The sequence below is a fragment of the Stegostoma tigrinum genome, chromosome 28 (assembly GCF_030684315.1).
Source record: "Stegostoma tigrinum isolate sSteTig4 chromosome 28, sSteTig4.hap1, whole genome shotgun sequence".
Taxonomy (NCBI): Eukaryota; Metazoa; Chordata; class Chondrichthyes; order Orectolobiformes; family Stegostomatidae; genus Stegostoma; species Stegostoma tigrinum.
In genome coordinates, this window is record NC_081381.1 from 13,237,878 (window position 1) to 13,252,684 (window position 14,807).

Genomic DNA, 14,807 nt, shown 5'->3' on the forward strand with positions numbered 1-14,807 from the left:
CCTTTCACACTGTCTGTCCAACATTCTCTCTTTTGCTCACATTCCTTCTATCTCTCAAATGTATCGCTCACATTCCTTCTATCTCTCAAATGTATCATTCACTCACCTTCTTTCTCATTCTTTTTCACATTCGTTCTCCCTCATTCTACCTGTCTCTCTACCCTGTCTTATTTTCTTTATTCCACCTCATTCTCTCTATCACTCTATTGCTTCCGTAGCATTTCTCCTCTGAAACAGTATGCATTCTGCCATCTTCCTTTGCAGCTCAGGTATCGGTTGAAGTTCATGTGGCAAGTTAAATTAAATGAAGCAGATAATGCAGCAATGTGCTGCAGTAACCAGCAATTAAACACTACACTGTATTCAACTGGGCAGCAAGTATTACAGATAGTTCTGCTATAATGCATGTTCTGTTAGCACGAATTGGCTGTAACATGATTGATGAATAGTAGACACTGTTTGGATAACACAAACTTTCTGCTGTACAGGTCACTTAGTGACTTCCCTATAATGCCATTTTCGATGGCACAATATCAAACAAGAATGCAACTATCGTTTTACAGCAGAGTTACTTGCATAATGGGAGATATTGGTGTCCCTCTACATGGCTATTTATTTTGCTTCAGGTTCCTGGCCTGTGTTGAGTTTGTTGACCTCAGGGTTTCTCTCAGAGTACACTGCTCCTCAGTTGACCAGATGCTGAAACAGTTGGGTTTGTTTGCGATCCCGGCACTTACAATCGAACGACCTGCAGAAACAGGAAGGGGAAAATCTAGTTTCGAAGTCAGACCCGGCCTAGAATATCCTTCAAAGCAACGCTTGGAATGGGATTCAACCCCACTATTCAGCAAAATCCTTGAGAGAAATTTCAGATCATCAGTGAAAGAAGACAAATAACAATGAGTTTCAAGCAAAAGCCAGAGGTTTATCCAAGAGGCAGTGTGAATACGTTCTGACAGTAAAAACTGAAAGTGGCAACAGAAAATTTCAGATTAATGAATTTTCCTCTGTTTGATTGCATTAGGTAATGTCAAATAAATAGACTCTCAGTTTTCTTAAACTGGCAGACAAAGCAATTGCTTCAATACTTAGAACAGTTCAGAAGAGGCAGAGGTAATTTATTGGGAACATATAAGATCACGAGGGGACTTGACTGGTTGGATGTGGAATGGATTTGTCCTCTCATGGAAGAAATTTCAACTAGACGCCATGGTTTAAAATTAAGGGGCACCCATGTAAAACAGACGAGAGAAGAAAAATCTGAGCATTGAAGAGTCTTTGGAATTCCCTCTCTCAGAAGGCACTGGATGCAGTATCTTTAAATATTTTTAAGGCAGTGGGAGATAAGATTCTTGATGACCAAGCAGGATGGAAAATTATCAGAGATATGAAGGAATGTGGAGTTGGGGTTAAAATCAGATCAGCATTGATTTTATGGAATGGCAAAGCAGGCTCAATGGGCCAAATGGCTGCTCTTTTTCCTTGATCACACGTTCATAATGTTACCTTTAATAATATCACACAGTAATTTTAACCCCCACACTCTTCTGCTGTTAGGTACAGTTTGGATGGATTTTCTGTTTGTGTGTAGGACACCTCACAGCTCTTCAAGTCTAACTCCAAGTTGGAACGCGTGTGTGCAGCAGGTGTGTGTGTGTGTGTGTGTGTGTGTGTGTGTGTGTGTGTGTGTGTGTATATATCATTTAGGCAGATTGCTGCACACTTTCAAAGGCAACACAGCTGATGTTCCTAACATTATGAACATCGAGATGAGTGCCCACTGTCAGATCTGCAGATTTTACAGCAGAATGAGGTTAATTCAATGGGAGGTGCTTGAGAAACCAATTCTGGAGAATGGAGGTCTGACTGAGGAGTGGATAAACCTGGTTGCTCCAACACATAATATCAGCTTGCCCCATGGGCAAGATTGTATCAGTATAAACTAGTTAAAAGCATTACATTTTACCCTGTAGACAAAAAAAGAATTAACATCAAGTCCAATATGACTCTTCTTCAGAACAAGACAGTTCCAAAGAAGAGTCACATTGGACTCCAAACATTAACTCTCTTTCTCTCTCCACAGATTCAGCCAGACCTGTTGAATTTCTCCAGCATTCTCTGTTTGTTTGAGATATCCAGCTTCTGCAGTTTGTTGTTTTTATTCAAATTTATCCTGCATATTAATGAACATGGAGAGATAATGAGCCCTGGACCAGTCAGCCTATTGTAAACACATATAATAGAGATACTGGCTATTCCATCCAAAATCCATGCGGTCTCCTGGGATCCAGGAGAAATGCTCACAAATCCTGATCCCAGGCCTGGCTCCAAGATGGTCAAAATCTGACCCTTTCCACAGTGACAGGGGAGAGAATGAGGAAGCCTGCACCCACAGGGTGACCTGAGGTACCTTGGACACTCGCTGGCAGGGGCACAATAGGTAGCATCTCTGTCACTTACCTGCTCCTATCAGAGAACTTGGGTGAGTGAGAAGCCTATTATTTAGGAGGTTAGGCTTAAAGAAAATGCTTTCCTTTCACAAGGTAAAATCAAATGAGTCAGCAGAAGAAATGCCATCCGCCAACACTTAAAGCTTGAAATGGACTTTAAATTATGGAAACATTAAAAACAGTTAAGCTTTTACAAGCAAACTGTTATGACATAAGGGATACACTTAGACAACTGTAAAGTGTTATCTAATAGCTGGTGTACAGACATTTCTATCCCCTACCTGTGGTATAAAGAGGAACTATAAAGGGAGTTCAGTGTTTCAGTTGGGGGTTTCTGTATTTCAAACTGCTATTCATTATGGTCTCGGCTAGCAATAATTTATTTCATAGTTTTACTTGGCATTACACCCAATTTCACAGTCACTCCACATCCCCCTACTTTCTGCTGCCCTGCTTGACACAAGTTGGCAAGATCCCCTTTAACCCGCACACCATTCTGACTTGAAAAGATAGCACTGTTCATTCAGTTCAAAATCCTGGAACTCCTTCCCAATGGCACTGCGTGTCCGTACACCAGGACTGCAGGATCCAAGAAGGCAGCTCCCCACCACCTTCTCTGTGGCAGTTAGGGATGGGCAATAAATACTGGCCCAGCCAGTGATGTCCACACCCAAGGAATGTTCAGCTGGGCCACAGCTGAAGTGAACAGCTGCTGCCCCCATGGCACGGGGTGAAATTCCCAAAAAAAATGATAATGAATAATATCATCTTAAAGGGACCAGAAAATAAGGAATCAAATGGAGATGGTGAAATAGAGAAAAGGCACACTTACCTCAGAAACCTGCAGTTCACCCAATCCTCAATGTGGACTTTTTCTTAATGAATTTGCCAATAGATACTACTTAAAAATAAACAGAGACTCACTGCGAAATGAAGCAAGTCAAGGTCAAAAAAGCTGGTGAAAGCAAATTGATCAATAGCTTGAATACTTGAATCAGAAGTATTTGCTGCACCAGGAGGTCCAATGAGCCAGCATAAGAATAATGACCTGAATGGTCCTTCTTTCTGTGCTGTAAGAAGATGATTGACCTGTAATTCTACAGTAATGCCCTCCCTTTACCTAAAGCATGGACTCTGTCCACATAAACACGGAGCAAGAAATGACCGAAGAATGAGACAAAATTCAGACTTTAAAATGGTGAAAGTAAGTTTTGAATGTGAATTTCATGGAGGGAGACAACAGAATAAAAGCCCAGAAGGAATGCTGCTGGTCCCCGGAGTTCATGGAAAATGAACTGAATTACAGAATTCATTTGCCCAGATCACTGAATTCAACTTCAAAATTATAAAACATCATTCCCAAGTTACAACATACAACCCCCCCCCATTACAGAATGCCATCCACACACATCCTCGGCTATAAAATCTCAGAATCACACTGACAAACAACAGACCTTAGCCTTATCCAGTCACGAGTAACCACTGCCCTGAATTGGAAATGAACAAACTGGAGGTTGTGAATCCTATGTTTTAGCGCCCAAGTTTGAATTATTCAGTCTCCAAAAATCTCCCCAAAAATGATTATTTCAGCAGGTTGTTATGATGACTGATGCCATTGTCTAATGCTGCAAATGATGTTCAGATAGCAGCTACGTGGAGCAGTACGTGTAGTGATCTGCACAACCTGAAGCAGAGTGGAGACATTAGGATGAGGAAGAGGCCATTGGGCCCACTGTGTCTGCTCCACCGCTGATTGAGATCATGGCTGATTAGTTAATCCTCAACTCCACTTTCCTCACTTTTTTCCCATAATCCCTAATACACTTAATGATTAAAAATCTGCCTATCTCAGCCTTGAATATACTTAATGATCTAGACTTGACAGCCCTCAACGGTAAAAGAAATCCACAGATTTACTACGCTCTAAGTGAAGAAATTCTTCTTCGTCTTTGTCTTAAATGCGCTACCCCTTATCCTGAGATTATATTGTTTGGTCCTAGACTGTCTCACAGGGGGCAACAACCTTACTGCATCTACTCTATCAAGTCCCCAAAGAATCTTGTGTTTTAATAAGGTTGCTTCTCATTCTTCTATATTCAAAGAGTACAGGCCCAATCTATTCAACTCTCCTCATAAGGCAGTTAGATTGCAACTGATCTGTAACTCAACTCCATTTCACTGCCTGCACCCCATATTCCTTGATCCCCACAAACAGCCCTTAACTAACAAGAATCTATTTCCCTTTTGTTATTTTGACAGAGGTTTACCAGTAAACAGGATGTGATACGACACTACAACATGCACAAGAAGAGAGATAACTCCCTGCAACATGGTTTCATGCGCTTCAGCCCCTTGGATGACTGCAGTGTCTACTACCATGGCTGCCACCTTAATGGAAAGAGCACGCACTACCACTGCATGCAGGTAACCCTCTCAGGTGCTTCCTGCTTGAGACTGAGTGCAGTGATGATATACTGTCTTGCTGCCATTCAGTCATTCACTGCTGGGTATTGTGTGTTTCATGACACGTGTGTATGCGTGCATATCTGCCTGTATGAGACCAGTGGAACCCAACACCATAGCGGAGACATTGGTGCAGTCAATGGGATAGCAATCCAGAAATCCAGGCTATAGGGAAATAAAACAAAGAATTGTGGATGCTGGAAATCTGAAAAAAAAGTCTGCTCTAGGGACATAGGTACATATATAACCATAGTAGAACTCAGTCATTACAATTATATTTAGTTAATAAATTTGGAATCCACAGCTAATCATCACAGATGATGACCACAAAACTATTATTGATTGTCATAAAAACCCATCCAGTTCACTAATGACTTTAAGGATGGAAAATCTGGCCAACATGTGACTCTAGACCCACAGCAGTGTGGTTGACTCTTAACTGCCGTCTGCAATGGGCTAAGCAAAACATTCAGATAAAGGGCCATTAGGGGTGGGAAACATATACTAGCCTTGCCAGTGTTGCCCATATCCCACGAGACAATTTTAAAAAAAATTGGTGGAGTTAGTCCTAGTCGGATTACCAGCTTCAATGGAGGATGTGAAGACGTACACAGAGTTAGCAGAAAAGAAATCTGCATGCTGTGTTGTTCAAAATTTGTTTACTAACATGCTGACATGCATACCTGTCCCTGTAACGCATTTCTGAAATGGAGAGTGTTAAAAATGCTTTTTTTATTTCAGTCATAAAAAAAGTTGAAAGGTATCCTCAGTGCCCTGTAGCTGGATAAGCAGTATCCAAGTTGGCTTAGGGATCAAACAGTTGTTTTGTCAGAAAAAAGGATACAAAAGAAGGCCATTCAGCCCCTCAAACCTGCACTGGCATCATTATAGTCTTGGACAATTTTTGGTTTCAAAATCGCTTTCTTGCCTGCTCCCCATATCCCTTGATTCTCCAAGAAACTAAGAATCAATGATGGAGGACACACAAGCCTGTATGGTAGAGATGTGCAAAGTTTTGCAACCTTTTGAGTGAAGTAACTGCTCCTCATCTCAGTCCTAACTGATCACCCCGATCTTGAGACTCTGCCCCTATAGTTTAGATTCTGAAACAACCTTGCCAATATTTATCCTTTGGAGGCCTTTCAGAACGTCTGTTTCAATGAGACCAATTCTCTCATGCCCGAGGCCCAGTTTACTCTTGGAATGATGCAGAAAGCTCCAAGCACCGTAGCCCTGGATCACAGGCCTCCCAGTTTTATACCCTGAGAGGCGAGGCAGCTTTTTGAGAGTCTGGGTGAACACTGCGACTGCATTGTTAATGAAGGAAGGAAATGTCTGGAACAGGAGCTGGACAAGAATGAAGATGGCAGCAGCCTGGCTGGGAAGCACAAGGCGAGCAAAGCCCCTGGAAGTCACATTGCTCATCAGTGCTGACTGAGAAGGGCTGGACAGACTGAAACTTACGAGGAACATTTAAAAGATACATCCTCCCTCTCAAAAGAGAAACAAGAACAAAGCTTCTAACAAATGGGGTTTTAAAAAAAACTGAAATCTCACTAATACTACAGCCTGCTATAATTCCAGCAAAGCTGCATCTCTTGTGAGTTTTTCAGTCTTTCACACTCACGACACATCCGCACTTGTTCAATTCCCAGCGTGCGATATCCTCAATGAACTCTGCAGAGGCTCCCTGAGCCCAATCTGCTGCAGGAAACGCTTTTCCTGCCTTCAGTCGTATGTTGTCATTCAGGAGCAGTTTCTGTTCATTTGTGATATTGTTTGAGGCTAATTTTAGCTCTGGGCTGGGGAATGTGTGATTAAAATAATGCAAGCGAGGAGACTTCTGCCCAAAATAAATCCTCCTGGTCTTTCTCAAGAGGGAGAGGTCAAGTTCAAACAATGAGGACTTGAAATAAGGGATTTAGATTACTCAGAATCAACAGTACAATTTTTAGGGAGTGTTGAACTCAATTTTGAACAAAGCAAATTGTTTCATTTATTGGGTGAGATGTTGATTAAACCTGCAAATCTTTTAAAAAGAAAGTGGCATTTGAAACTCCAGCTTTTGCTGTCCATAAATGTTCAGTTTGAATCTGACCTGCCACACCATTTCCCCATCACACCCTTCCCTCCAATCCCACAGCAAACAAAACAAAGGGCAGGAAGGACTGACGAATGTGGTTAAGGGAGGAATGTTAGTCAAGACATTGAATAATCTCCCAACTTCTCTCTGAATCTGCCACCAGCCCCTTCACATTATCTGAACAAACAGACAGGAGCTCAGTCGGAAGTCCTATCTCAAAGGCACCACCTTCAGACAATACAGGAATGTCTCAGCATTGGCCAAATCTCAGCATGTGTATTCAAAACTGTTTCAGGCCAATTTTAGCCCTATCCACCCAGTTGTAATGTCTGCCATTTACAAGATACTCTGAAGCAACTCACCAAGGCTCCTTAGAAAGCATCTTTCAAATCTATAATAGATAACAAAGTGTGAAGCTGGATGAATACAGCAGGCCAAGCAGTATCTTAAGAGCACAAGATGCTGCTTGGCCTGCTGTGTTCATCTAGCTTCACACTTTGTTATCTCGGATTCACCAGCATCTGCAGTTCCCTTATCTCTGATATCAAATCTATAACTTTGACCATCGAGAAGAACAAGGGCAGCAGATACATGGGAACATGGCAAGATCCCCTCCAAGCCACCCACCATCCTGATTTGGTAACATATCACAGTTCCTTCAATGTTGCAGGGTCAAACTCCTGGAATTCCCTCCCTAAGGGCATTGTGGGTCTACTACAGCACAAGGACCGCAGTGTTCAAGAAGGCAGTTCAACAGCATCTTCTCGAGCAACAAGGGATACACAAAGAATAGTGGCCTAGCCAGTGACACCCACATCCTATCAATGAATTTTTAAAAAATTGTTCTGACAGTGGAATGCTGCATCTCCTGCACCTAACCAGGCAGCCAGCTTTCTTCCCAGTGACACCAATAAGACCAGTCCAGGGACCCAGCTGAAGCCAGCTCACAGCTTTATGGTGCATCTATTCCTGCGAGACCCACAGGATTGCAAAAATTCCAACATGGAGAAATGAAGACATGCGCACCACAGTGGAGGAAAGGTGACCTAACCCGAGTTTCTTAAAGAAGCAGCTGCAGGTTGCTGACACATTTGCCCAGGAAATATCCTAGATCATCAAGGGTGTAGCTCAGGGTAGAAGGACTCATTCCTCCCCCTGCCTTCAATCCCCACCATGCTGACAAGAACACATGGCTGTTGGGTACTATGCGTCAGGGATTAAAGTCATCCCTGTTGCCAATGCAACAACAACTTGCCTCATGCCTATGATCCATAAAAGTATCTCCCCTGCCCTGCCAAGAGTGGCTATCATTCAGAATTTGAAGGGGCCTGGGTCACAGTGGTCCAGAAGTTCCAGGTTCTCATCTGGTGGGTGGCAACTCTTCTGAATGGGTTGAATCAAAATAATGTTTCAAACAAACCCTGATGCGTTCGCAATGTTTCCTGGTACTGCGCAGAAAACTCTGAGCTCCATATGCAATAGCATCTTCTGGAACTGGGAATCACATCACATGTCAATAGGCAAGTGACTTCACAGTCTTAGGAGGACACTGCTTTGTACATAAAAAATAGGAATAGTAGTGGGCCATTTGGCCCCTCCTGCCTCTTCTGCCATTCAATAGGATCATGGTTGATCTGACATTCCTCACATTCACTTTCCTGCCGTTTTTCTATAACCCTTGATTCCCCAAGAATCTAGTAAGCCTTCTCTGAACTCTCTCCAATGAAATAATAGCGTTCCTTAAATAAAGGGACAAAAACTGATCACAGTGTCCAAATGTGGTCTCGCCAGTATTTTGTACAACTGAGGTCAGCCTTGCCTTTTCTTGTACTCCAATCCCCTTGAAACACGCAAGATGATTAAGATAGGTGGCACAGAAGTAGCTTTAAGGAGGTGTGAGAGGTAGAGAATTTTAGGGAGGCAATACACAGGCTTAGGCACAGCCATTTTAAACTGTTCTTGAGATGAAATGTTGACAGTCAACTATCTGTCCCACCTAGTGAGGAGTTACTAACTCCCCACAGAAAACTACTGAGTTTCCAACACGGAAATTGATGCAATCTTTCTGTTTCTACCTAAAACAATTAAAGCAGAAATTTCTATCACTAAATAAGTTAATTTCATGGTCCAAATAAATTATGCTAATATAACCTGACAGGGTTTTAATGGTGCACTGACCTCTACATCACTAACACCAGGGGCCAACTCTCCAACACTTCCTCCTACCGCCTCCTCGATCATGATCCCACCTCCAACCACTCAACCATCATCTCCCAAACCATCCACAACCTCATCACCTCAGGTGACCTCCCACCCCGCAGCCTCCAACCTCATCATTCCCCAAACCTGCACTGCCCGCTTCTATCTCCTTCCCAAAATCCACAAACCTGACTCCCCAGTCAACCCATTGTCTCTGCCTGCTCCTGCCCCACCAAACTTATCTCCACCTGTCTCGACTCCATTTTCTTCCCCTTGGTCAGGAACTCCCTACCTATGTCCGTGACAACACCCACGCCCTCCACCTCCTCGAGAACTTCCAACTCCCTGGTCCCCAACACCTCATCTTTACCATGGACGTCCAGTCCCTATACACCTGCATTCCCCATACAGATGGCCTAACGGCCCTCCGCTTCTTCCTGTCCGCAGGCCTAACCAGGCCCCCTCCAGTGACACCCTCATCCGCTTAGCTGAACTCGTCCTCACCCTTAACAACTTCACTTACAATTCCTCCCACTTTCTACAAAGGGAGTGGCCATGGGTACCTGCATGGGCCCAAGCTATGCCTGCCTCTTTGTGGGTTACATGGAACAGTGCCTCTTCCGTAGCTACACTGACCCTAAACCCCACCTCCTCCTCTGTTACATTGATGACTGTATCGGCACCGCCTCGTGCTCCCACGAGGAGCTCGAACTGTTCATCCACTTCACCAACACCTCTCACCCCAACCTTAAGTTCATCTGGACGATGTCTAATACCTCTCTCTCTTCCTGGACCTCTCTGTCTCCATCTCTGGCAACCATCTAGAAACTGATATCCATTTCAAGCCCACCGACTCCCACAGCTACCTAGAGTACACCTCCTCCCACCCACCTTCCTGCAAAAATGCCATCTCCTATTCCCAATTCCTTCGCCTCCGCTGCATCTGCTCCCACGATGAGGCACTCCACTTCCGTACATCTCAGATGTCCTGGTTTTTCAAGGACCACAACTTCCGTCCCTCAGTGGTCGAGAACGCCCTCGACTGTGTCTCCCGCAATTCATCCCTCACACCCCCTCCCTGCAATAACAACCAAAACAGAATCCCCTCGTCCTCACATACCACCCCACCAATCTCCGGATCCAACGCATCATCCTCCGACACTTCTGCCATCTGCAATCTGACCCCACCAAAGACGTTTTTCCCTCCCCACCCTTCTCTTCTTTCCGGAGGGACCACTCTCTCCGTGACTCCCTGGTCCGCCCCACACTCCCCTCCAGCCCCACCAAACCCAGCACTTTTGCCTGCAGCGAGTGCTACAACTGTCCCTAATCTCCCCACTCATCCCCATCCCAGGCCCCAAGAGGACTATCCACATCAAGCAGATGTTCACCTGCACATCTGCTAATGTGGTATACTGCATTCACTGTTCCTGTTGTGGCCTCCTGTACATCGGGGAAACCAAATGGAGGCTTGGGGACTGCTTTGCAGAACACTTACACTCGGTTCGCACGAAACAACTGCACCTCCCAGTCGCAAGCCATTTCAGCTCCCCCTCCCACTCCTCAGATGATATGTCCATCCTGAGCCTCCTGCAGTGCCACAACAATGCTACCCAAAGGTTGCAGGAACAGCAACTCATATTCCACTTGGGAACCCTACAGCCCAATGGTATCAATGTGGACTTCACAAGCTTCAAAATCTCCCCTCCCCCTACTGCGTTCCAAAACCAGCCCACCCCCCTTGACCTGTCTGTCCTCGATGGACTGTGACCTATCTCCTCCCTACTTCCCCACCTAAACTCACCTCTCCTGGCTCCATTCCCGGCTGTCTATCTCCTCTCCACCTATCTTCTCCTCTATCCATCTTCTATCTGCCTCCCCCTCTCTCCCTATTTATTTCACCTCCCCCATTCACCAAGGGTCTAGGCCCGAAACATCAGCCTTCCTGCTCCTCTGGTGCTGCTTGGCCTGCTCTGTTCATCCAACTCTACACCTTGCTATCTAGGGTTTTAATACACTCATCTGAAATTCCCCTTATTATTTGGACAGATGAGCCTAACCCTTTTGAAAAGATAATGTCTCAGTGAGTTTTGTTTCAAGCTCTGGAATCCCAATCTCTGCTTTTGCTAATCTCTTTCCTGTTTTAAGTTACGCATTAAAAACAATCTCTTTGATTGAGCTGTTAACCACCTGCTCTATTATCTCGTCCTGTAGTCAGTCTCAGTTTTTATTTTGCTCGAGAAGCACCATGAAAAGCTACCCCACTGTAAGGTGCTATATAAATGCAAATGGTTGCTACAAGAGCAAATGCTAGGAAGTCTGAGATATAAACAGGAAATAATCAGCAGACCTGGCTTTACCTGTGTGAGAACAGTGGGGGCACAGAGTATGGAAGAGGGTAACAAACAGAAGATGGGCCCACTGACCCCAGAAACAGTGTGGAGGCAGCCATAACAGGGCTGTTGGTGCTAAGGTGAGCTGCTTAAAAGACCCTCCTAACTGCTCTGGGGCTTCCTCTCAATTAAACTAAAACAGGCATCTGGCTCTCACCCAATCCACACCCTCAATCTACCTCCCTCCACCATATTCTGCATACCCTATCCATGGCACCCCATGTCCTCCACCCATCTTTTATATTCCATCCATAGCAACCTACGTTCCTGTACCCATTCCCTGTCCCCTTATATTCCTGATGCCAACTTAGTGCCAGGTCATACTCCCAACCCCTCACCAACCATCTGCTGTTATATGTTTCACGCTAACTCACCTGCAACCACCATTAGCCAACATCAGGAGGCATGTAAAATGGAATGTAAGATCTAAATATCTGTTACAGATTTCACGATTAAAAAATAACTCTTATTAATAACACTTAATGACATTTAATTCTTTATTCGTAAGGAAAACAACAATTTGCATTTATGGCCCTATATTAAGGACAACAAATCACTTCATGACCATGTGGAGCTGTCAATCAAACTGTGAATTTACAGCCCCCTGACTGTGATAACAATAGGTTGTGGAAGCAGGGTACAGCTCTAATCCTAAAATGATAATCTTTAGACTAATGTCACCAGACAGTGAAATAGCAATGAATGATTTTTCTTCAGCAGCATATTTGACCTTTCAGAAATATAAAATGCCTTGGGGTTTAAAAGACTTGATAGCTTGACAGTTCCATTGCGTTTATTCTTGTTTTATGTAGATTCATGTTTACTCTTAACAATTCTAAAGGAATGCCCAACATCTCCCAAAGAGCTCCTGACCTTACTCACAGAGATCACAACAGGAGGAAATGGTTAGTAAACGATTCTGAATGAGGCATTGCCTTGGAGAAAATAAAATGAAAAGGAAGTAGCCCCCTCTTCTCTGGTAATACAAGTTGTTGTGATTATTTGAAATTTGGCATTCTTGCATTTGTCCTGATGGGTTAAAAAAAAACAAAAAAGCTTCAGCAACGTGACTCCTTTTTCAGCAAGACTCCAGTTCTATTCTGCCAAGAAACTGTTTGAGCAGGATCACAGAGAGACAAGAACATAGTAGAGCTCCCTGCAGTCTCATCTCTGGTCAGTCCTGGAGGAGTAGTGAAAGGATCAGTCCTTTGGCTGATTTGAAACAAAGCCATTACCTAACTCAAAAATAAAGTGCACAAAAGTAGTTGTGAAGAGACCATACTGTCCAAAAGCGGTAGCTTCAACTTTTCCTTTGAAAAAAAAACTTTGATGAGTCTTGTGTCTTATTCTCTGAAGAAGGTAATTGTTTTCTATTAAAATAATAGAACTTTGGGTTAATTCTTTCGAATAGTCAACTTCACAGCAAATGTAGGACAAGGGAATTTACCGATAAAGGGACAAGGTCTGAATTCTCAGTAATCTCTAATCCTTATGGCAATGAGAACATACAAGCTTTTCCCTATTTATTAAAATTCCACTGAGATTCTATCTGGAATTTAATAGGCGCCATCAGGGACACTGTCAGGAGCCTCCAGTTTGTTTTCACATCAGGACTGACAAATCCTCAGCACTATCTCCCCAACACCCTCTCTCTACAAACACTGTGCTGTAGGTAGGGAGCTTTGTATAAGGCATAACCCCCTGAAACTGAATGTCTGCCCACAGCCCCCAATCCTGACCTCCCCCAGCAAAGTCTAATCTCTCAGTCTGACTGAATAGCCCTTCCTCCAAACACTGTCTCAGGATGAAATAGAAAGATGGGAATGGGACCCCTGTGGCTGAATACATGGGGCAGCCATTGGTGAGGTTGGGGGATAGCTGGATGAAAGACCGAGTCTGAAGGAAGAAGTGTTTGGGAGGGGTCCAGAGTTATAACAGCTGCACAGGGGTAAGTCAGTGGGAGGCAAGGCCCATATGCACACACTGACTCAGATGAAAATCATGTTTAAACTTCTTTATGGCCTCTGCTCTCCCTATCCTCCTCCAACTGTTGTAACTTCAGCCCTGTCCAATCTCTCCTTCCTCTGATTCAGTCTGTTATCCAGCTTTCCCCCAGTGTTGTGGCCATGCATTCACTGCTGCATTCCCATTCCCTTCCCGAGTCTTTGTTCACTTTCCAATGCCCCAGCCTTGAAGCTCTTTCAACAGGCACTTCATTTTTCTCATTCTCCAGGTGGGTTGTACTAAGGTTTACACAAGTACATCCGATGTGATGACCCATGAAAACTTCCACAAGAAGAATGCCCAGCTAATCAATGATGGCTTTCAGCGCTTTCGTGCAACGGAGGATTGTGGGACTCTTGGCTGCCAGTTCTATGGACAAAAGACCACACACTTCCACTGCAGGTAAATCCTAATGCAGTTCAATTTCCCAATATGTACAAAGAGTGACAGCTGTGACTCTCCTATTCACCCTTAGCAAGTTTCCAGATTAGGGCATGTATAGACCAGCTGTGCTGAATAGTCTTCGCCAAGATTCAACGCAATCCGATACATAAGAATCTTAGGATGCTTTATTATGTTAAACGTGCTATGTAAATGCAAACTGCAGTATGAAAAGGTTGGATGAAGAGTAACAAACGTCTGGATGTAAGGTCTCTCATGGAGCACTCTCAGTTGATATGATTTGGAACATAAACAACACATTACCCAAATTGAGTGGTCAAGTCCCTCACCAGGACTAATATGTACAAACCAAAGCTGATGCTCCAATGCAGTGCACTACAGAGGGAGTGCTGCATTGTCAGAGGTGCTGTCCTTCAGCTGAGATGTTAAACTGAAGTATTCTCTGTCCCCTTGGGTGGGCATTAAAGTTTCCATTGCACAGGTTCAAAGACGAACAGAAAAAGTATCCCTTGGCCAATAATAATCCCTCAATCAACAACACACTAAAAAAACTGATAATTCTCACTTTGCTGTTTGCAGAGCTTGCTGTGTGCAGTTTGGCTCCCTGTTTCCTACAATTGTGACAACATTTTGCAAGTACTTCACTGGTCATAAAGCAGTTTGAAACAAATAAATGCAAGTCTTTTTTTATCCTCTGGTATTAAGTTAGGTTGTAGTGGAAAGAAAACCTGAGGCAAGCATGCATTGTGGTTTGTGCTCAGTGATGAATATGTGACACTGGGGGACAAAGAGGAATGTAGGGAACATTACAGT

At 43.9% G+C, this 14,807-nt stretch overlaps 1 protein-coding gene across 3 annotated transcripts in view; it reads left to right on the plus strand.

The window, feature by feature from the left end:
- casz1 (castor zinc finger 1) overlaps positions 1 to 14,807 on the plus strand; it is a 128,061-nt gene that overhangs the window by 50,738 nt on the left and 62,516 nt on the right. For all 3 annotated transcript variants that reach the window (XM_048561646.2, XM_048561649.2, XM_048561652.2), the window contains 2 exons: positions 4,710 to 4,874; positions 13,822 to 13,994. In XM_048561646.2, coding sequence (XP_048417603.2) covers positions 4,710 to 4,874; positions 13,822 to 13,994 — 338 coding nt within the window. The remainder of the gene's footprint in view (positions 1 to 4,709; positions 4,875 to 13,821; positions 13,995 to 14,807) is intronic.